The sequence below is a fragment of the Furipterus horrens genome, unplaced genomic scaffold (genome assembly GCF_987537825.1).
Source record: "Furipterus horrens unplaced genomic scaffold, mFurHor1.1.pri manual_scaffold_6, whole genome shotgun sequence".
Lineage (NCBI taxonomy): Eukaryota > Metazoa > Chordata > Mammalia > Chiroptera > Furipteridae > Furipterus > Furipterus horrens.
In genome coordinates, this window is record NW_028327176.1 from 99,879,165 (window position 1) to 99,903,488 (window position 24,324).

General features: G+C 42.5%; 1 protein-coding gene across 4 annotated transcripts in view; it reads right to left on the reverse strand.

Annotated features, from left to right (window-relative positions):
• Positions 1 to 24,324, reverse strand: part of ADGRF5 (adhesion G protein-coupled receptor F5) — a 102,474-nt gene that overhangs the window by 27,522 nt on the left and 50,628 nt on the right. For all 4 annotated transcript variants that reach the window (XM_090282541.1, XM_090282543.1, XM_090282540.1 and 1 more), the window contains exons 4-10: positions 14,836 to 15,006; positions 11,263 to 11,439; positions 11,024 to 11,130; positions 9,398 to 9,456; positions 8,461 to 8,603; positions 4,580 to 4,801; positions 3,410 to 3,616 (exon numbers count right to left, since the gene is read on the reverse strand). In XM_090282541.1, coding sequence (XP_090138667.1) covers positions 3,410 to 3,616; positions 4,580 to 4,801; positions 8,461 to 8,603; positions 9,398 to 9,456; positions 11,024 to 11,130; positions 11,263 to 11,439; positions 14,836 to 15,006 — 1,086 coding nt within the window. The remainder of the gene's footprint in view (positions 1 to 3,409; positions 3,617 to 4,579; positions 4,802 to 8,460; positions 8,604 to 9,397; positions 9,457 to 11,023; positions 11,131 to 11,262; positions 11,440 to 14,835; positions 15,007 to 24,324) is intronic.

A 24,324-nucleotide genomic window follows, 5' to 3' on the forward strand; every position in this document is an offset into this window, starting at 1 on the left:
AGCACTTTTTAAAGTGTTGGTGAATGGATCAGAAAAAAAGCCATATATATGTTGTCTACAAGAGAACCACCTTGGAACAAAAGATACACACAGAAGGGGCTGACACCTCTTGTAAAGATTCAATTGTTTTATGAATAACTTGCATGACATGGGCCAAGGAAATAAGGTCAACAGGGCCAAGGAGAAGTATATGAACTCATTTGGGAATCATCCTAGCTTGTGGGCAGAAAGGGAATGAATACTTCATTATTTTTTATCGTCATGCCACACAAGAAGAGCTATGGTGACAATAGAAACTCTGTAGCCCTTAAATTCCCCCGGTTTGTCAATATGTCCCTACACAGTCAAAGGTAATATTAGATACAGAAAAACGAGAAGCTGCACTAATAATAATAACTATTGGTACCCACACTATTCCTACTAGTAGTAGTAGCATTAATTCTACAGTAGTCACCCTTTATCTGCAGTTTTTCTTTCTGCTATTTCAGCTACCCACAGTCAACTGTGGTCTGAAAATATTAAAAAATAAAATTCTGGAAATAAACAATTCATATGTTTTGAATTGCATGCCATCCTCAATCGCGTGATGAACTTGCATGACATCTGTCTTCATCCCACCCTGGATGTGATCCATTCTTCTTTCCAGAATATCTACATGGTATGCACAGTACAATTACACATTTTGAGAGAGAAACCACATTCACACAACTTTCATTGCAATATATTGCTATAATTGTTCTATTTTATTATTAGTTATTATTGCTAATCTCTCACTTTGCTTAATTTATCAACCAAACTTCACCATAAGTATGTATTTATAGGAAAAAAATATATATGTAGGGTTTGGTACTACCCATGGTTTCAGGCATCCACTGGGGGTCTTGGAACGTATACCCTGTGAAGAAGAGGGGACATCTGTATCACTTCTGCTACCATTATCACTAATATCATAGTTGGTGCCTGTTGATGTCCTGGCTGGTTTAGCTCAGTGGATTGAGCGTCGGCCTGCGAGCTAAGTGTCGCTGGTTCGATCTTCCAGTCAGGGCACATCAGAGAAGGAAAACTCTGACTCCAAAAAAACCTCCGCTGCCTTGCGGCATACCTCTTCAGGGGAAAGGCTAAGGGAGTAAACCCCGACAGAAAATCCGGAGCCGGAGTCCCTAAGGCGGTTTGACATTGTAGTCAACACCGGCAACTCCTGCGGCGCACCTGAACCCAAGCTGTATCGACTCCGTCTTTCCCTTGGACCCTTCAGCTGCGAAGAGAGGGGGGGTCTGCTGCATGGGCAACAGCAGACCCTCCATATTACCCTGCCCAGGCTCTGTAGCTTCAGCGTCATCGCAAGATGTCGATTCAACACGGGAGGAGACAGATACCATGTCACTCCTGAGTCGGACTGCACAGCCATTCTCGGCGGTGCAGATAGACCCTTAAGAAGCTACACCATCGTCTCTCGAGACGGACGGCTGCCGACGACGACGACGACGCCTGTTGATGTGAAAAACTGCAGAAATCCCACTCTATTCAAGAGACCTCCCCCCCTCCTTAAAGCTAGACATTTTTATTATTGCTGATGACTTCTTTCTGTCTTATCCCTTGCCAGAGTGTTCTGAAAATGAAATGTATCTGTTGCTGAGATGAGGTAACACATTCAGTTCCACATATTTTGGGTGAATTTTTTAGCTAGGTTGTTTCTTACTGACCTGGAAAAATGGGTGCTGAAGCCCCTGTGGAATTTGGAGAAAGACTGCTGCAGAGAAGAGGCAGCAAGGGAGGGGGAGGAAGAGAAGGGTGCCCGGAGCAGAGGCTAGATTCATCAGAGAACTGATTCCTGCAGGAGACCAGCCCTGTGACAGGAAACCCATTGTTCTAAGGTCAGTTCAGCCCACACTGGGCATCAGGACTGCCTAAGAAGCAGTGGCCACACAGAGGTCTCTGAGCATCTGTGCCGCAGCTTCCTGGTTCTTCTGCCAGAGGGCGAGATTTTCACCTCTCAGAGTTGAAAGCTTAAAGGCTTTCACGGGAACTTTGCAAGGTCTTTCTCCCATCTGGCAGTTCCTTCAGGATGCCTACACCTCCTCTTCCTTAAAAATCAAGGAAGTGACTAAACATACCATGTGTCAACACTTTCAGCAGTTACCAGATGCCTTTCTCATTCTCTGGGTGCTTTAAAGTGAAATACAAATGCTGCAGCTGGAACATGATTTGCAAAATAGATGAGCTCAGAAAAGGTACATGCAAGTTGTTCATTATTTATCTTTTATAATTTAATATAGTCTGATAGCGAAGGCTTTGTAAAATAAAGTCTCCACATCACTAAGGTATTTCATGGGTAAAGCCATATTTTATTTTAACGTTTTGTTTAAAGTAAAGATAAACACTTAATACTGTCATTTCTTAAGGAAAGGATTAGATGTTGTTATATGAGGGTTCTAGGCAGAAAGCAGCCTTCTGCTTCTGTACAAACTCTGCCAGATCAGCTCACTCCAGGGCTGGCTCACCGGGCACGATAATGTAGTTTGGCCAAGGTAAACACTGGTCTTAGGACACAAGGCTTGAAAGGAGTCCCAGTTCTTTTTCTTTTCCTACTGTGGCGACCTTGAATAAGTCATTTAATTTGGACCTCAAGTTCTTTTTGGAAAATTAGATGGAAAAAAACACCAGCTTCAAAATTGGGGTCAAGTTTAAATATAACTGAAAATAATAACATGCTTTTTTAAAAAAATTAGTTAATCACAAACTGTTATACCAGAGTTAATAATTTAATTTATCATGATCATCATTATTATTATTATCTTTATCAATATCAGCTGGGGAGTGAGGAACTTCAAGTAAGATCTCAGTTCTAAAATGAAAGCAAATGGGATCAGAAATTGACATGAGACAACTGAAAGGCAAACATGTCTACCCAGAGGGAAAAACAACAACAAAACAAAACAAAACAAAACAAAACAAAAAACAGACATAGAATTAGATGACATAGAAGAAAGTGTGGCTGCAAAGGCAGAGAAGTGAGAAGGACAGACAACAAGAGAATAGACAGAGAAATGAGATGTTCCAAGTCAGACTCCAAAGCAAAGGCAATGACTTCGTCCTTAGCTCTAAGCTGAAGATGGAAAGGATAGGAAGTCAAGTTTTTCTGTAGGCAGGAGACACTATGGACCCAACTCATCAGGTCACTCTCTCAGGTCTTGTCAACAATCCAAGCATAACACTTGTATGCATATATTTTTGGAATTTCATTCTAGAATGGCTAAGCTGGAGCTGGCATCAAACCTAGTACTTTTTCACAGTCTGAAGTCTAGAAAAACCAACCATTTTACATCCCATCTTCCACCCACGCCATCTCCCATATTCACTTGGCCAAGAGGCAAAGACCTGTTTGTGAAAGTGCATCTAACATTCTTACCTGGAATGCTTATTTCCCCCTCCTGCTTCCACTCCACGGCACTCCAGTTAACGGTAATCTCACTGCAGCAATTCAAAGATACAGGACTGTTGTCGCACATCACCTCCGCTTCTTCACTTGAGAAAATTCGGATGGGTGTGACATTAATTTGCTTTTTTTTGGACTCATATTCAAAAATATCATGTGTCAGTTTGCAAATATATTCACCTGTATAGAATACACAGAAGGATTTATTATTACTATATGTGTATATCACCTTAGAAGAAGGATAGCCTCCTCTCCTGTCCTGACAGTGCTTCAAGAAAGCATAATTTTCAAAAGCATCTGAGACTTGGTCTAAACAGCCCTAAAGAAACATTCAGGAAGTGAGAAGGTCAATGCAGATATTTCTGAAGACACAAGGTAAAGAGTAGACAGATGTTCTAAGGAAACAGCAGAAATCTCAGAGTCTTGGCTGGTACGTAAAAGGTGTAGGGATGAAAGACATAGGAGGAAAAATGGCAAAGCCTTGAAGAATTAGAAGATTGTGGGTAATTTGGCATTCTACTTAACTCTGTGGGAAAACCAGAATCAGCAAAGATGTGAAAGGACCCATGTGTCTGCAACCCACCTTCATTCAGAGGAAAAGATGCCTCTGTTGACCTCTAGATTATAATGGGGTTATTAAATTCTAGAATGTCAGGTTTAAGACTTATGCTTCTGTGGTTGCTTGGGGAGAGGGGAAAGGAGGAGCAGGCAGAAGAGATTACAGTGAAGTACAAGAAAATTGGGGGAAGGTGTTGGAAATGTTTATTATCCTGATTAGGGTGCTAGTTTCAGACATAGGCATATAGCTAAACTTACTAAACTGTACACTTTAAATATGCACAGCTTATTACATGTCTATTCTATCTCAACAAAGCTGTTTTAAAATGTTAAAAAAATTAAAAGCCTAAGTCTGCTTTTTGTCTCCGGTTACAACTTGTAAGCTTCAGTAAATGTAGAAAACCACATTTGTCTCCCAAGACTAATTGACTTGACTGATACGCCATGGCGTTAATTTTCAATTTGGAAAAGCCGAGCTTGATGACTTCTTTTTGAAGATGAAAATGTTGTATGCATGTTCTGTGCTCTGCTTTTTCACAAGTTCTTCATTCCTTTCCTACCATCAGTTACTGGCTGGAAACCCACCCGCATCCCACTGAGTGATGTTGTAAACAGTGAGGCGCGACACGGAGGTCATGTTGTTGAGCACAGTGGTGTCGATCCAAAATCTGCTGCTGTTCTGGATGTCGGAACGCCTGCCCACATGGCGCCAGGACACGTTGGAGGACGGGATTTCGTTTTCACACACCAGAGTGACTGTGTCCCCTTCAAAGATGATTTCCGGGATGACAGATAACTTAGTTTCATCTGGAAACCCAAAGAAAAGAATTATTGGCATTCCGAAGCAAATAAATGCAACTGACGCTCCTCACCAGATGCCGCCACCACAAGGGTTGTCACGTGGTCGCCACAGCATCTGTGGTGCCCTCAGGAATGAGGCAACACGTCCTCCTCACTCCAGCCCTGGGCAGTTGGCATCTGGGGCTCAGAGGCAGAGCTGGCCAGATGCTAGGGACATGGTTTCCAGTCTGGGATCTTTGCACACTTAAGAGTCCTCAGTAGTAGTAATGGGGATCCCAAAGGTATTTTTAATATTTCCAATAGTCTGGCAGAAAATTGCACATTTGTTTATGAAAAAGCCACACTAGCCAACTTAAACATCAAGTTTTTTTGCTGTTGACTCAAATAACATTACCTGTTTCTCACCAATAACTGATATCTCATGTTGACTGAAAGCTCTGTTCTATGTCTTGGATGAGTTAGAAATGGAAAACAATTGTTTTAAATAATTAAGTCTGCTTGGGAAATAATTCTTTAACACCTACTACCCATGGGCCCTTAAGTGTGGGAGCTTTATAGACACTCAGGTCTGGATGAGAATCCTGGTTCTGTGCATCAGGCAGCCGTGTGGCCCTGGAGAGCCTGCGTGGCAGCGCTGAGCCTTAGCTCCCTTGTCTGGAAAGCAGTGCAAGCTACCTTGGGAGGTGTTTTAGGGGAAGAGTAGCTGTTATTACTGGCTTCACAATAAAATTCTAGAGAATCACTGCATTAAGTAATCTCACAGATATAAATAAAAACACAGTATTTGTTATTTCTGTATGTTTTTTAAGGTTGTTCTTTGCTTACATAACAGGCAGTTTTTCCCCTCTCAGCTATATCTTGTGCTATGTCCTTTGTGAGGTCCACTTGGTGAGGAAACTGGGGGTGCTGGGTAAGGAGACTATGAGGCCTCCTTTGCCCGGGGCTTCATGCTTGGGCCAGACCTTTCCATGTGGTAAATATGAAACTAAAACAACATAAAATTAATTAGGGGTGATGACGTTCTGGTCAAAGTATCAAGGTATCTAGATATTTCCTATTACTTTTCTTTTTTTTAGGTTCCTGAGTAAACCAAGATTTTTAAAAAATCACATTCAACAATTAGGAATCAAGGCCACCTGTGAGTATTTTATGTTGTGAACTGCCTTTCAAGTCACACAAACTTGTGTCACTCTGTGTCCTTGAACAAATTATTTACCCTCTCTAAGCCTTCATTTCCTCATCTGTAAAATGAAGATGATAACATCTACCTTACAGATTATATGAAGGTGAAATATGTGGAACACACTGGCTTAACAAAGATAGATACATTAACAGCACACTCTTTTCATTACTATTGTTGCTAGTAACTATGACTAGCAAAACTGCCAGTATCATAGGGTTGTATGGAAGTGATCATAATGTATTGGCAGTAATTAAAGAAGGGTGCTCTAGTTAAGGGGCCCTGCTGATTAATCACACATCACCAGAGGATTAACTATGACAAAATCGATGGATCTGTTCTGAAGAGTGCCATGTGCCCTTTGTGTTTCATTAAGAAGGGTTTAGAAATAATTTCCTTCAGAGTATTATGCTAAGTGAAAGAAGCCAGGTGGCAAAAGATAAATACCATATGATCTCACCTGTAAGAGGAACCTAATAAACAAAACAAACAAATGAGCAAAATAGAACCAGAAACATGGAAAAAAGGAACAGATTGACCATGACCAGAGGGTATGGGGGAGGGGGAAAAGAGGGGAAAGAAGGGGAAAGGTCTAGTCAAGGGACTAATATGAATGACCCATGGACATGGACAACAGGGTGGGGACTGAGTGTGGAAGTGGGGGATGGTGTTGGCGGGGCTGGAGAGAGCAATAGGGGAAAAATCAGGACAACTATAATAGAACAACAATAAAAATTTTTTTCAAGTTCCTGATACCAACTCATTAATTCAGCATTTTTCTTTCTTGTTCTCTTCCTCTCCCCTGCCTTTCAAACATAATTTTAAAAAATCATTCAGTCACTTGAATTCTTGAATATCTGTATTCTGGATAAACACCGCTGACCCCATGGAGAGCAGGGCGGTGCCTGAGTTCCCCGTGGAATTGCAGGAGACGTAAGTTCATGTCTAGTAATCTAAGGCTGAGTATATCACAGAACCACATTGTGGTCTTTGAAGGAGGACAGAGATGGGTGTAGATCCTCTGCCAGTAGAGGGGTTGAGGATCATTCACAGTGATTTTGGAAGAAAGAACCACAGATACTACAGCGCTTTTGTGAACCATACTGTCAGCACCGTCGTTTCTGAGCTGACAGCCACCCATCAGTAAAACTGCTAGATACTTACTCATTTAAATATCTGAGTGTCCTCAGCACAACTGACATTTTGGGGAAAGAGTAATCATAATTGAAGCTTACCTGTGCTAGAAACTACTACTCTCCTACACCCTCAGACTGATTAAAAAAAATTTTTTTTTAGGGCAGCGCATTGTTGGTTGATGGGGTGCTATTAGGGGCAAAGGTGTGGCATTGCTAAAATTGCTTCTGTGTGAGTCTACATTTTTAGGCCACTTATTCTCCTTTCTTTAATTTCCAGTTTTCATCAGTTTGTTGCTGCCTTATTTATTCTGAATTTTTATTTTATTCTGGTTATTTTTTCTTGCTTTTGTTGTAGTACTTTCTTACCACTGTGTATATCGCTTTCAATATTTTATTTTTTAAAAGATCTACTGTCTAAAAGACGTCTTTACCAGCAAAGATGGTAAAGAGAAAGAGCATAAAGTCACTGTGAGGATGGGCTAACTGCTGAGAAGGGTGCCCTTGCTCCCAACTGTGCCTGCGACAGTCCTTGCCCTGTCCTCCCTGATGGTGACCGCACTGCTCCAAAGAGGAACTGCCCTTACTCGGGAACCGCGGGCCTGCATCACCCAGACATCTGCTGGCCAAACTCCAACCCGCCACGTCTGTGCCCTGCTGGCTCCCTGTATACCCCACAAGCAACAAATAGGTCCACCTACCTACTAACACAACAGAGCCCTGCCCTGTACCCCACTTGTAAAATGGGGGAGAACATCTAAATCCCGGGATTTTTACAAATGTTAGATGTGATCCACAGCAGTGGTTCTCAAACTTACCTATGAGTCACAGCACCTGCAGGGCTTGTCAAAACATAAATTGACCCTGTTTGGTCTAGGGTGGCCCCAAGAATTTGCATTTCTAACAAGTTCCCACATGATGCTGATGCTGTTGGTTGGTCCGGGGGCCACCCTTTCAGAACTACTGCTCTAAAATAACAGTGGCCTCCTATTTAATACCAGTGGATTTCAGGAATATCCCAACCTGAATCATAATGTTGGTTTTACTTTTTTGGATATTTTGGTCCTGTTAATTTTTTTAAAAATCTGTAAACCCAGATGGCTCTGTAGCCCCCTTGCAAAATCTCTCCCCTTGAGACCCCTCCCCCAACAATGCAGTGACATTAGTTCCATGGGGAGGTTCGGCACCAGCCTAAGATGGGAGATGGCACACAAACCTCTGTGCTGGGGATCTGGAGACTCTCCACAGGGAACATTGTAATGTAATTTCTTAGGTTTAAGCATAACAATAAATACCACTGCCATATCTAAATGGAATCTATGCATAGGAAAATGTAGCAATGTTTTACTTACTACTAATAACTGCTTGAAAGGAATTGTAGTCCATTTTGTAGGTCTGATTAAGGTTCTGTGTTACTAGATCATTCGCTTTACGCATTAATTCAGGTGATGGTGTTGTAGTCTTGACTGCATATGTCACAACCACACTTCCGGGCCTGGATGGAGACCACTCAGTTCAGTAAAGCAGTAACTGACCTGAAAGAGTCTAGATCCTTACAGTTTATTTGTACGGGAAAACAAATAGCAGGAAAGGTTCACTGAAATCAACGTGTTTTCAAGCTCTAGTTGAAAGCCTGAGGCAGGGCTTGCACACTCAAGTGTATGCAGACAGGTAACATAAATGAACAAAATAGCCAGACAGGGATGAGTGAATAAATCACATAAGCTGGCCATAGGGTGGCAGCCACAATGCCGAGACTTGTCATACAGCCATGTTGGCCCACTGTTACCAGAGAAGCTTAATATCAAAGGAAGCCAAAGTCCTGACTGTTTCTGTAAACATTCTTAATTTTTAACATTGGCAACCAACATTTCAAAGAACTGTGCAAACCAACTCATGTCTGTTGGGGTGCCCAGCTCCCAGGGCAGTCATCCACATTGCAGCCTGTATCTGTGGTCCTGGAGGACCAAGTTTTCTTGAATAGAGGCATCATTGCATGACATTATTTTACTTTTCTATTTCTGAACCCCCTAATCTACAAACTTATCCCATATCTTCACAAAATTCTTGTGTGCATAGAATGCATATGAAACTTTTTCTCACCTTCCTTCAAAGTAGGTACCTCTGTAAGGAGTGAGCTACAATTCTCAGTATTTCAGCTGCTTTAGGCCCCAGCAATCTGCCCCTGTTGAGCATCCCAAATGTCGCCCCTCTGATGGGCTTGTCCTCCTTCACTAATGTGTTGACCTGTGCCATTGGATAGAAATGACCCATTTATGGCATTCTTACCTGAACCCTGTCACAGTCACCAATTTGAAGCCTGGTAAAATACTGTAACCTCTCCAGAACTAGAAAATAAAGCAAGACACGTGTCACATATCAAGGTCCAGCGAGAGAGATGTCAAAGATAGAAACAGAGTAAAAAGCACGTATTCCTTACCACCCTGAGTAAAACTTCCTCCTGCATATTTTGTTAGCATTGGCATCACCAGATCTTTGAAGAAGTCATTCTTATCTACCTATGAAAGTCTGGGTTCTCCAGAAAAGCAAACACCAGGTTAAAGGTGTAAAAAATTTACTCAGGGAAATAGTGAGGAAAGGATTTGGGGGAGGCAGTAGGAAGGCAGAATGAGCCATCTGACCCCAAGTGGAAAAGAGCAGAAATGAAGGTTGGATAAAATCATCCTAGACTGAGCCTGGGAAGCTTCAGGAAGGCCTTCAGAGGGGTCTCATGTCTGCCAGACACAGCCATGTGAGCTAATTCATTAGCAGCCAGCAGCTATCACTATCACGGCTCTCAGAGGCAGCAGCTAGGGCCCTTGGTTAGTTACAGTCCCTGTGGTTGGAGATCTACTGGGGCACTGTCATGGCCGCCACACTGTCTAACACATTGCATTTAACATAATGCAGCATTGGTTGAGCCAATGTAGTTTCTGATGATGTTTTCATTCTAGTTTTTTTCTCTGAACACCAACCCTACAAGAAACTCAAGTCATATTTACAGGACAGATGTGATACGCAAAGAAAGCACTGGGTACTGGGTTCCTGGATGGATGGGATCCAAAGATTAATATGTAACTCCTTCCTCAAAAGTACATGATTTTGCGTGTGGTTGTATGTATGAGGAGGGTTCTCGTGCTGTGCAGAACCATTATATGCCAGATATGTAAATCAGATGTCTAAGAGCTCTGCTACGTCAGAATATTATCATGGCACCCATGGAAAATGACAATATTTGTGTGGCGCACTCAGGGAAGCCCTTGGCCTGCTCCTGCGCAGAGAGTTAAGGAAGTCATTATCTCAGCCTACCTGTAATATGTTCCACACCAGCTGGGAAGGTCTTTTCCAAATAAGTCAATTCAAGGAAAGGATTTAGGTTTAGATGAATCAATCCAATGTAAAGCACTTACAATAGTGTCTGGCACACAGTTAACACTTGGAATATTCTCTATTTTTACATAAGTAAATTTAAATCTGTTAAGTGTCAATGCCTAGGAACTGCTAGTGTAGAGTGATTTGGAAACTTCTGTGCCAGCCTTCGGCTGGACTACCCAAAAGATAAGGGTTTCATCCATGTGCTGTGTGAAGACAAATAGAAATGTACCATCTGGTGCTTCTAGATCAAGTTCTTGGGCCTCTGAATAGATTTCAGTGAGTTTATATCACCAAATCTTATCTGAATCAATTCTATCCTGGGAAGAAGTCCCACCTATAGGTTAAGATAATGTCAAATATCCCCTGAACACTGTTTGATTTGAGCACTTTTCAATTCATCATTCCAAAAGTATAAGAATAATTTTGACATCCACATTCATAAATTCTGACAGATGCAAGCAAACTATCCATAGTCAATACAACAGATTTAGTTCAGCCCAAAGAGTGTTTGGTGAAGAGGCTCCTGAGACCAAAACCTACCGCTGTTTCCAAATCAGTCTTGTAGGACCTGTAGAGGGCAGAGGAAATGTTCCTGAGCTCTTCTTGAAAGCCCACATTGAGTCTGACTGACATTCTCAGGGTTACAGCTGAAAAAAAAAGGGGGCAATACTTTAAAATCTCATGTTAGCATTTAAGCACACACAAGACAGAAAAACATTTACTTGATCTGATATGAACTAGCCACTCAACAAATGAATGTTTTATGAGCAGTTACGTACCTCCCTGGAGCTGGCAAAAAGGTCCCTGGGGAGGCAGTTCTTTAAGGCAATTGCAATGACGCCCTGCAGGGGAGTTGTCACGCTCTTGACAAGTGAGATTGGGAAGGCACTGTTCTTGAGGCCACCTATAGCCTGTCTCGCAGGAGCACCAGATTTCATTTCCAGTAGGTCTGCAGACTAGTATCAACCAGAACAGTGAGGATAGAGAAGGGTGGTCAACATGTTTCCATTTATAGATGATAAATATTATTTATAGGCTAGCTTGATTCCCTATTACCCTCTGGGAAGTCAGTAGTACTGCATGAGTTTCCCATGATTCCTGTATGCATTGTCATGCTATTAGGCATGGACATCTAAAAGATAACTACTCCAACTAACCCAGGGTATGCCTATAATGATAATATGATAAACAGATTTCTGGACATACCGTGTATGGTACCTAGCCTACAAGATGGCCCCTGACCATCTTTGCTTCTGGGTATTTACACCTTTTTATAGCTCCCTCTCCTATGGTACCAGGGTTGGCCTGTGTGACCAACAGACTATGACAAAAGTGATTTCTGGGCCTCAGAAACTGTGACATAATAAATGTCCATTTTTGAATGCTAAGTTTTGGTCTAATTTGTTACACAACAATAGATAACAAATGGAGAGTACAAGTAAAATTGTGCCTTTTACATTTCAAGTCAAATGTGAGCAGCCCAGACTCTGCTCCCATAGGAACATTGAAAAATGCTCTGAAAACAGAGAGTTTTAAATTTATTTCTAAAACTGGACCAAAGTAATATCACTGGGAGCTGTTTTTTCTGCACATGGGCACCTAGGCAAAGGCTCAAGAGAGTGACTATCTAAGGGAAAGCTATCCAGTAATTGTTCCTGAAGTAGGAGGAACAACTGAGTTCCAGCGAATCCTTGGACACAGATGCAATCCCGTGCTCTGGAAGTCAGCAGGAGCTGAGCAGAAGCATAAGGAACAGAGGAAACCCAGGCTGCTGGTGAGCGTGGTAAATTGGTGAGGGAATTTGAAGGGAGCCAACAAGACCCCCTTTGTCAAAATCTCCTACTGACCTGAAATCACACTGCCAAAGCATATTTTGTTTTGTTTTGTTTCGTTTTGTTTTTGTTTTTGTTTGTTCACTTGGGGGGAGGGGTATGGAGGTAGTATTTAAAGAACTTTTGATCCCCATGTAAAATACAAATGTGTTGAAAGAGGGTGACAAAAGCTGTCATCACCAGACCACCTACTGCATTCCAGGTATTATTTGGTGTTTTACATACACTGCCTGGCTCTTAGTTTTGTTTTCTATTATGAAACATGTCTTTCTTGAGAGGATCATATGATAAGCTGTTGGAAGAAATGGGAAGGAAGAGGCATGGAAAGAGGGGAATGGAGACGATGTGGGGGTGCTTAGACATTAGGATCATGGTCAGGAAGTCTAATCTTCATTGCCCACCCATCACATCCCACCCACTCCTCTCTGAGGTCAGCTCTCCCCAGACTACCCCTCTGGTCCTGAGGTCTCTGAGCCTGAGGCTCCCTCAGTTTGCTACCAGGAAGGTTTCACCCCTTCAACATGTGAATGGCCAGTCTTGCTGGCAAGACAAATCAACCTTTCCCAGGGCATTTGCATCTTATAAAAGAAATGGCATAAAGAGTGGAGCCCCTGAAATCACACACCCTTTAGTAGAACAAAATAAACTAGGGAGAATGCGTTCATATGTCTATATTGAGTGTACATAACATTATTAGGTCACTGTAGGGGACCACTTTGTGTAGTTTTGGGAACTGTAGCCCAGCCATGAGCTGGGCCCCTAAGAGGCCTATAAGACTCAACTGGAAAACCAAAAAGGCCAGAGGCAGGCATGACTCGAAGGCCACTCAGAGGGTTCCCATGGGAATTAGATTTAAAGAATGCATATTATGCTTTGAAGCTCGCTCTGTTTTTCTTATCTCTTAGTTAACTATAAACAGTTTGCTGCATCGAACACTCAAAAAAATGTACGAAGCCTTGCACCTAGTGTCAGTATAGCACCAGGATGTCTAACAAACCCTGACCCAGAATGATCACTGTGTTCTTTTCATTGATGTCTGTAATCAGTAATTGTTAACTATAACCCAGGTGTTTGAAGCTGGTTGGTAATTTATGAATCCTGACCTTGTATCTCCAGACTACCCTCCTCAATAAAAGGGACTAGGAGGGAATATTCGGGACTCTTCTCCACTAGAGAGATTTGCCTCCTCTCCTCCTCCCAGACAAAAGACAGTGTCCTGGGTAATTTTGTTCTCTCTCATCTGTGATCCTGAAACCTCTGCTGGACAGGGAGTTTCCACCGAGCCGCGGCATTGGAGGCAGCCTGCCTCAGCTCACAACTAAAGTTCAAGTGTTCACACTCAAAAGCTGTTCAATAAAAATAAACAACTTATTTATTTGATACATATTGGTCTATTTTGTTTACTAGATTTGTTTTCTAGTACCCAAATAGATGTCAAAGGTTTCCATAAAAAATATTGGGAAGCAAAACAAAATTGGCTAAATATCTATCAAATTATTATTTTTTCCCGTGAACAGGGGAAATAATTTTAGATGCAGATCTGTGTTGAGCAGGGGCATAGAAAGGTGTTTCCTATGTTGCGCCAATGTAACTAGTTTTGTGAACTATTCTACAGGAGGGTCCTGTGCACAAATACATTTGAGGAACATTGTGGATGACTCACAATACACATTGGCATTCGATCAGAGAAGCTCATGGTAACTCAAGGGAATTAATGCTGATATAGAATGTGGTGGGGAATGGACTCCAAAAGGAGCTAACTATAAGGCACCAACTTCAGGTTCAAGTAGCATATCTTAAGAACTAAATGAAGATTCATAGACTGCTATTGTGTAGACTATTTAAAATATGAGAATGTAAAAAGATTTTGAAAAATAGAAATTTTATCCTTGTCACCATTTTAGAATAGTAAAGTTTAACCTCTTAGTGCTTTGCAATTTACAAAGCAGTAACTTTTTATAAGACAAGGAGCAATCAGTCCCATCTCAGAGAGTTTATGGCATAAAAGTGGTGGTCCCCTGAGACATAAGAGAGCTAGCTAGCATGACCTTGAAAAGGAGCCAGTGACCAGAAAGCCCAATCCCATAGTCTGGGAGGTTCTGCTTCATGTCTTGCTTCTGATCCAGGCATATACCTGATTCCTATTCCTGACCTAGGGTTCCAAAAAGAAGGGAACTTGCTACTTATTAATACCCTGAACCAGTACTTGTTATATCTAGTGATTGCCCAGGGTAAGAGAATCCAGTAGTTTGTCATGGCCATATCTTGGGACCACTTTGTGACAACCAACAAACAACCAAATAAACATTCGGTCACCATTTAAAATAAGCAAACTGCCCACAGAGTTTGCCAACAGGGACTTCATCTGGAAGGCTATGAAGTCATAAAATCACATATCAGGCCTATTGGGTCATTTCCCTAGGCTACCTACTATACTTTGCTCTAATTGTAAGGAGCTCAAACAGCCTTTTTCCTGATATGCCCAATCCTCCATTTTCAAGCAAAGGGTCTTTTACTCACCTGTTGTCACCTCTATGCTCAAAATGTTGGCAGCTTGGTCAGTGTCATTGCCTTGAATTGGAAAACTGAGGCTATTCAAGTAAGCTTTGATAGGCTCCAGGAAGGAGGCATTTTCAAAGCTGATTTCAATATCAACAGTGTACTCTTTAGCTGCAGGACCACTTGTAGCGACTGAAAGGAAAACATACGAAAGCTGTGAGAATTTACGAACGGTGCTGGAGGGAGAACACCATAGACATTTAAGCACTTAAAGGTAATGACAGGAACATGTGGATGCTGGACACATCACTCTTTAAGAATTTCTAATGAAACTTTTTAGAGGAAAAGAAGAGTTTGTACACTGACCACCACCAAGCCTCCCTTCATGGTGCTCCTCCCTATGACTTTACTATTTTTAAAAGCAAGGCAAGTGATCTATCTAGTCTTAGTGCAATGGTCTCTGGCCATCTGAGAGGTTCACCGGCTAAGCTCAGGACTTGTCCTTCCTCTCCATTCCCACACCCTTCGTGGTGGCCAAGGCCAAGAACCTCCATGTGGAGAATGGACTGTAATGGGACAAGAACAGAGGCAGAGAGACCTTGTAGGAAGGTGTTGGCAACAGTCTAGACAATAAATGCCAATAAATGTCCTGATGATTCAGTAGGTTTCATACCAGTCAATTGACATGCATGTGTTTTGAGAGCTGGACTATGCAAACTTGAAGACATCTGGGAAAAGTCATCTAGTTAATTCCCTTTGCTCTTAGCATATGCACACAGCATGGCTCTTCTGTACCTCCAGTGTCCAGAACATGATAGGTACACAACAAAAATGAAATTGACAAGCTGGGAAGTAAAATAAAAGAGATCTTTAGCTCTTAATTTCTTTTCCAAAATATCTCCAGGCTGGTTGTCTGGCTCTCATTCGAGATACATCTGCTTTCAATACGTGCCCACAGCAGGCAGGGCAGACTATATGTATTTGCATGTTCTTTCTTAGTTTCCTGTATGACATCATGTCTGGCCCACTAGCTGTACATTTCTCAAGGGCAGCAAGTGTTTCCTTCACTCTCGTGGCCTTGCTCACTCCATCTGGCATGGAGCACACCACATAATAAATTGGCGTCCAATCAATTCTTGTTAAACCTGTGACTCTCAGTTGAGTCACAGATTCACCTCTGTCACTGCTGGAATCTTTGGCTCATTCTTGGCTGAAATATATAACTGGAGTAGAAGCCGTGGATGACCTTCAAAAATGAAGAAAATGTTTTACACAGAGCCATTGAGAAGGCAACTCGTGGCCTATTTTATTTCGCCAGTTACATAAGGAAAAAATAAGTGAATACCTACAAAATGATCACCTTAAAATTTAAGCAAAATCTGAACCTACGATACATACATATTTTACCATTCAATTAAAATTCTAGCTCTATTTTCTAAAAGGGCAAAAACTGTCTCCCATAATATTGCAGAATTTGTTTAAATGTTCCAAGAATTATTTATGGGAAACACTAAAACAGAGTACGTTTACTAAGGGAAATAGTCGGCAGCCGTCCGTCTCGAGAGACGATGGTGTAGCTTCTTAAGAGTCTATCTGCACCGCCGAGAATGGCTGTGCAGTCCGACTCGGGAGTGACACGGTATCTGTCTCCTCCCGTGTTGAATCAACATCTTGCGATGACGCTGGAGTGCCCTCTCCAGTGAAGCTGAAGCTACAGAGCCTGGGCAGGGTGATATGGAGGGTCTGCTGTTGCCCATGAAGCAGACCCCCCCTCTCTTCGCAGCTGAAGGGTCCAAGGGAAAGACGAAGTCCATACAGCTTGGCTTCAGGTACGCCGCAGGAGTTGCCGGTGTTGACTACAACGTCAAACCGCCTTAGGGACTCCGGCTCCGGATTTTCTGTCGGGGTTTACTCCCTTAGCCTTTCCCCTGAAGAGGTATGCCGCAAGGCAGCGGAGGTTTTTTGGAGTCAGAGTTTTCCTTCTCTGACTAAGGGAAATACTGACTGATAAATTCTTATGGTAGAAAACTATAATGTTTGTTCACTTAGAGTTTATAGACTATGTTTGTTTTAGGATGTTGGTTTAACTCATCAACCTTGTAGAGAATTACTTGATTTTTGGCATCTTTCAACTTAATGTAATTAGCTCAAACTGTAAAAATGTCTGTGCAGATTTTCTTAAAATTAAGAATGCACTTAAAGTGTATTTTTTCTTTATAAAATTATATTTACTATAGAACAAGTGACCTTTAAGACCCAGTGTGGAGTCTTGGTCTGTCGTGATACTATGCCATTGCCTCAAATTTCCTGTTGCTGTTTTTTTTCCTGATTCTCAAATGGTTTTGTGATTTAAAGAAAAAAAAAAAAAAAACTGCCTGGGGGGAGAAGGTGGACCTGCTTATCTTAATTTGTGTGATCCAAACTCTAGACACAGTACTCGCCCCACTGGGAACATTTACAAAGGGGCAGCTGCATGATATTTACAAGGTCTGCCTTAGAGCACATTCTTTTTCCTGAAAAGTAATGCAGCAATGTTTATACTCTCCAGAGAATTCCTAGCTCCAGGATCTTCTTTGCTGCAATCAGTCTACTCTCCTCCCATGCACGTAAACAGGATTTCCTGGAGGAGAGCAGCTTTTGACACAAGTGAGGTCTTTAACATTCCCACATTACCCCAGGGTCTGATCGCAGCATAATATTAATGCCTGCCTGAGGGCCAGGTCCATCACCCGTGCCTGAGCCCACCACTTGGTGCTCTCTACAGACATTAACTACAGAACAAGCGTGTGTCTGCAAAGCACATGGTGATTCATGGACGTCATCATTCCCCACTAAAACCAAAGTAGTTAGTTCCTCTGCTGAGATCTTCCGAGGAGTTCAGCCAAAAGCTTAAAATACTAAGAGGAAAGTTCCTGTGACTTGAGTGAGTTCCAGTCTATGGGATTTGTGCAACTATTAATAAAAACACCAGGCTCTAAGGCCTTCTTTCCCTTATCCACCTTTTATATTTTTCAATAACTTCTACAGGCGTTCCAGAGTACCCTCATCCTGAGCGTCACTTCTCCATAGAGATTGAGAAGAGTGGGAATCTCTAACAGAGAAAGAAATGTCTTCTTTAAAATGGCTCTTCCGAACAGGCTCAAAAAAAAAAAAAAAAAAAAAGCAGCATCATAACTCAGAAGGCTACTGGGCTATTCCAGGAGTGCCCACACCTGACTGATGATTATGCACACCTAGGGAATTCTACACACACAGGTATTTTGGAACTTCAACTGGCATGAGCCAAAGTAGAATCTTTATGGGTTAGACCCAGAAATCTGTATTTTTCCCAATCTCCACTGGTACTTCTGGCGATCAAGCACATTTGGGATCTAACATTCTAAGCCAAATGAGGCAACTGAGAAGGTAATCTTGGAGAACCAACATTAGCACATAACCTTGTTTTTGGCTTTAGCTTTGCTTTTTGTTTTCAACACCATCTGCTGGTACTCCTCTGGGGGCAAACAATCACGTAGTCCCCAAGCATATTTGCTTATTATTATTTTCCCTCTTTTGCCTTGAGGGAACTGATACTTGCTCACCTCTTTCTTCAGGGATACCAAATGGACCCCAGGTGATCATAATGAAATTAACAATAGTAATAGCAACTGCCATTTATCCATCACCTGGGAGGTCCCAGGGCCATGAGGACAGTATGCAGACCCCCCCATTTTGCAGATGACAAAACTGAGGTATAAAGGGTTGAAGCCACATAGACAGCAAATGTTAGAGCTAATATTTGAAACCTCATTTTTCTGACTCCAAAGTTCATTTTATTTTAACCATACCCTGTCATGACTCAATCAGAAGAAGGTAGAGAGTGACCACTCTAAATCTTCAAGTACTGCAAAAATATAAGGTATTATTGTTAAATGTGTCTTTGAAACACGGCGTGCAATTTTCAAAGTGCACTTTAAAGTAAAATTAAATTCAAAGGAAAAATTCTAAATAATAAATGGGAGAATTATCTAAAACTTTGTTCAGTTTGACTCAACATAATAAGTGACTTAGAAATCCACGGTGAGGAAAAACACAATGGCCCATTGCCATTGATACTCATGGATTCTGACACCAACCCTTGCCGGATTTCTTTGTTCCTTGGTTTATTGATTTATAAGTAACTTTACTATTTACTGAGTGCCTACTTCCCAGACACTGTGCTCAGTGCTGGGGACACAGGGCATACGGTGCTCACAGCCTCAGACAGGCCTACAGTTTACGAAAACAATGCCAAACCTACCCCCTTGTCTCTCCCAAACCTGAGGACTTCAGAGCTTGGGGAAGTGATCCTCCTGTCCTGCCTCAGGCTACAAGGGACCTGGGAGGAGCAGAGGACTGTTCCCCACCCCTCTGTAAGTGTGTATTTCAAATGCTTTCCACACCCTACACTGCTGCTGCCTCTGGACCATCTGATTCCGGACAGTTTAATGTGTTTTCTTTATCTCGGGCTCCTTGTGCTGGTGTTGTTTGTCTGAGTTTTTCTGACTCACCGATGCCCCAGCGGTCGGCAGCACATTCCAGGTGTCATCCTGTCACAGAGGGAGGCCTATCGGCAGGCCCAGGAGGCACAAACCAACTAGGATTTCCCCTCTCCTTTCCCATAAATCACTGCCGCCACACAGCATTTATCTTAAAGGGACATTTCTGGAAAGTTGGCCACAAACAGCGACAAGCAGTTCTGTCTTAATCACAGCTGTTAAAGCAAAAAAAAAAAAAAAAAGCCACTTCTGCCTGGCAACTCTAATAGGAATTATGGCTTCTCCCAAGTCAGAGCCTAAGTCAATAGACCCATAAATTAATCTCCCACCTGCAAAAGAATGAAGGCTGCTAACTTCACCCAGAAGAAATGAGGTTGGGTGTGGCGTTCTCTTGACCAAAGGGGATAATGCTTCTTTATCACTGGATTTGGCTCTCATTTCTGCCCCAGAGTTCCATAGCAGGTAAATATTAAGCAATGGCTGTTTTTCTCTTTTGTTGGCATGTTCTAGTAGGTAGCTTAGTGGCAGCATAATAGTCAAAGGATCCTGTTCTCCCTTCAGGTTTTAGAAAGATTTGTTCACACAGGGGCAAGCACCAGAACCCCTGGCTGGGACTTACATGGCAGGTGTGGATGGAGGACGAGGGGAAGCACTGTGTCCTAAACAGTGGGGAAAAGTGTCAGTTCCACTGACTTGTCATATACCTGAAGTATCAAAGTCCGTCTCGTATAAAGTTCTTTTGTGAGTACAACGAGAGCAGCGCTCCTTGCCCTTACAAAGCTGCTCCAAGGGTCATGGGAGGCAACCTCACAGGCCAGATGCATATGATGAAAACTCTAAGCATGGACCTTGAGTCAGTGAGAGTTGGGTGGAATGCATTCTTAACTGGGCAGACCGTGGACCTCTGTGAGCCATACTTTGCTCACCTGTAAATTAGGGGTCATATTTTCTCTGCAGAATTGTTGTTAAGGAGTTGGGATACTGCATGCAGACCCCCTAAAAAATTGTGTGGCATGGAGTACCCATTCTGAAAGATCAGGTCAAAATAGTAATACCAATCATAAAAAATTTAATGATTATAGTCTTTGCCGATGTCTGCTGGTAAGTTAAGAAAAACTAATGCTATTTCAATCAGGTCTCACTTTTGAAAGAGTGTTAAACCAACAAGCAACACTAATTAGAAATTAAAAGAAAAAAGCACTCCCAATATTAAAGGTCATTCCTGAAACCAAACTCAGATGCCAGGAGAACATCTAACCTTATCATCTTACTCTGCCAACACTGCACCTGCTCAGAGCACTGTAACATAATATCACAAGAAAGATTAGCCATGAAAACCTTCAAATCTGTTTCAAAATCTAGAAAATGTGTAGCATTTCCCGGACCCAGATCACAAAGGGCCAGCACGTGGTGCCGCTGCCAGGTCTGCAGAAAGGTCAGGATTTCCTGCAGAAAGATCAGTTTGCAGCCAGCAACCCAATCTGGTAGGAGCTTTGCTCTCCCTAAGTAGGTGTGCAAATGCAAGCACCTCCAGCAGAGGGTTAAGACATCTGGGATCTCCTTTTTTGAAATTCTGTCTCCTTAAACAATCATTCCTTTTGAAGCTGAAGAAAAAAACCAATGGGGCCTCTTCAGCCCAGGGCCAAAGACTCGTTCCAGTCAAGCTTGGAAACCTGGTGTGGACAACTTCCCAAACTGACACAGGGAACATATTTATGTGACTGCTAACCAATAGCTTTGAATTTCTGTTCCCTATGGACAGTACTGAAGGCTAAACTTCAAGCTTATTGGCAAACCTCCAAAATAAGATTTTCATTCCAACTCCAGTTTCCACGTTTGGCCTCCACATCCCCCAACCACCCAGGTCTGTGCACTCCTGGGGTGTATAGGGACCATCATGCCCCTTCGCCCCCACATCAGATCTGTCTCCAGGTCATTTGGATCCACTTCTCAAAATGCGTTCACAAGCGTCTTCTTTACTCCTTTCCTGTTTCACGTCAGTGGCCAGAGCCCATGACAGTCCAGGCGGCTGAACCTCCTCACTGGTCTCCCAGGCAAACTTCATCTAATTCACTCAGCCACAACCACCTAAGTTTTACGTGTGACAGCTTCCATCAGTCCCTTCTCTGTGCCAGCCTCTCAGCCGGTCTAGATCCTGCTTCCCAGTGTCATGAGGACATGATTCTGGATGCTTCAACACATTCTGATTTCCCTCTGAGCCCCAGTGCTACTCTGCTTCTCAGGCAGATCCACACTATATCTTGGATGTGGCCTCTGGGGCTTTTGTGCAGGCTTCTCCTCCCCGTAGAGTTTTGAAATAGTTTTCCTGAAATGCTAACACCTAGATCATGACATCCATCGTCCTGCCTCCAGAAGTTACCTGGGATCTTCTCTGTTCCAGGGATAGGTCAGTATTATTTTTATAAATAAATCAATTGACTTTGTTGTTAATAAAAATTATTAAATCAAATAACCCCCTCGATGTTTTTAAAAGTAAAGGTACATAATATTATTTAATCCTCCCAACAACCCTGTAATGTAATACACATATACTTATATGTATATATGTGGTTGTGTGTGATAAGTGCGATATATGCATGTACACATATACATGTATACATGTGGTTGTGTGTGATAGATGTAATATATGTGTATACATATAAATATATATATTATAGATATAAATACATATCAAGGGTCCAAGGAGCTGTATAGCTGAGCAAAGTGACTTTAGGAAGAAGTCTATAGTGCTCTGAGAATAAATATGATTACTGATCCTACCTTTAAAGGTCCAGTATCTCAAAAGAAAATTCTTGTTGAGAATTCTCTTTTTCTCAGAACCACTGTTTGATCCTTTCTGGTGTTAAGGCTCCAGAAAGCGAGCTGCATGGATACGTGAAAGAGAATACCATTCTGCAAATCAGAGCCCAGTGCTATCACCCCACTTACTTATATACCAAGCAGAACACAGACCCCTCTGTGTGGCCTCTGTTCATATAACCCTCCTAGTACTTCCTCTCGTAGTTTTCCTGGAGAGTGATGCTCTTATTACAACTCACATTCCAGGTATCTGTGGCTTTGTGCCAGGCCTTTCCATGGCCATTTCTTACTGCAACAATTCTGTAAAAGTACCAAGAACAATCTGTCTCCTGCAGATGGAGAGTTGAATGATTAACACATCCAAAATGACTCTGGAGACGCAAGAGCACAGCGGACCACATATAATAAATGGAAAACAGGTTTTCATGGTGATTTATCATCATCATGAATGTTTTTAATAAAAGCATGTCTGGAAAAATTTTGGAATATCAAATCCTTAGATGCAGTAGAGGTTTCCTCCCCCACTGTTGCCATGAATCACAAAGCCCTCTCGGAAGTGCAGGAAGACGGCACTTTTACAGCTGTCTGGTCACCAAGTGCCCCTGAGGAAGCAGGCAGCCTGAGCCCTAGAAGAAGCTGGCAGAAACCCAGAGCTAGAACTACCCCACCAATAGTTCGATTTTTTAAAAAGAAAAGTCTTTCAAAATACTGCACGGGGACACCCTGGCCCTGCTCCTGTCACAGGGTGCAGCAAAGGGATGAGGAAGAAAAAAAGATGCTTGTTTTAAAGCACAGAAAATGCCCTCTGTGCTACAGGCCACTTCAAGCAAGGAGGGAAGCAAAGGGGAGTGAGGGCCTCTGAGGGATAGAAAACAAGGCTAAAACAGAAGCAGAAAGAGAAGAGAAGAGAAGGGAAGGAAATGAAACAGGGAAAAGAAAAGGAAGGGAAGGAAAAGAAAATAATCAGTGGTAGGACCTTCCAATGAGGATTTTGAGAGCTTAATAAAATGTGGTCAAGTTCTCATTTCATAACAGTGAGGCTGCACTGTGAGGGACTCTAACAAGTGTACCTCTGCCCTGACCTCAGGGCAAGACCAATCACAGACGTCTGGAAAATGATTCAATTCAATGCTATAGTTTAAACGTTTTACCTTCTACACAGTTGGTACAGCCACGAGGCCAGTAGACTCAACAATAGGAATGTACCCTCTGAACTCACAAAGGGGCGGCTATGACAGAGACATGCACTCTCTTCAGCTGTTCGCTCATTTACTGAGAAACTGGGCTAGAAGCCAGGCTAGAGAGAGGAAGAGAGTTCAAGGGAGCTCATGTCTACTGGGGATGACAAACAGGAAGCAAAATAATTACAATGCATTGGGACATTCTTGTACTATGGGAATGTATCAAGGGCAATGAGAACCCAGAGAAGCTGCCCCGCCCTGTCTGGGGATTTGATGGAAGGCCTTACATGGAGGGAGCCCATGTGAACTGAGACTTAAGTCAAAGTCCCTTAGACAAGCAAAGGGGAGTGGTGGGTGGGGCACTGGCTGTGTGAAAGGGAACAGGAAGAGAATAGATGGGGAAAGCAGGCAGGGTCCGGTAGGACTCAAGCAGGTGATTAGATTTCATTGTCAAGACAACTGGAAGCCCATGGATTTTATCAGGGTAACAAAAGCATCAGATTGATGCTCTTGAAAGATTCTTATGAGGGAAGTAGGAGAATCTGGTCCTGGGAAAAACCAGCCAGCGGATGTACACTCATCATCTGCCCAGGTCCTGCACATGGGACAGGGTACCAAGGATTACTGTACACCTGAGTGTTCACAGCTCTCATCTGTTCACAACCCTCCAAAGGGCAGAACCTTATATTTTCCAGACCACCTTTTGAAATTTAGTGGGGAAATTAAAGTGGGAGACAGAGGAGAAGGACTTGAGTCTAATGGCCAAGTTGATCCCCCAAATAAAGTGATAGGTGAGAACAGAAGAGGTAAAAAAAAAAAAAAAAGGCAAAAGGAAAGGCTGCTGAGTTCAGAGTTGGAGGGTGGAGGGCAGCTGAGGAGACCAGCACAGGCTATGGGAGAGGGAAGGGGGGTTGCAATGTTGCTAAGATTCGTTCAGGGCCATTTGATAGAGTAGAGAATGGAGTTCCTTTGTAATGACTTCTAGATATAGA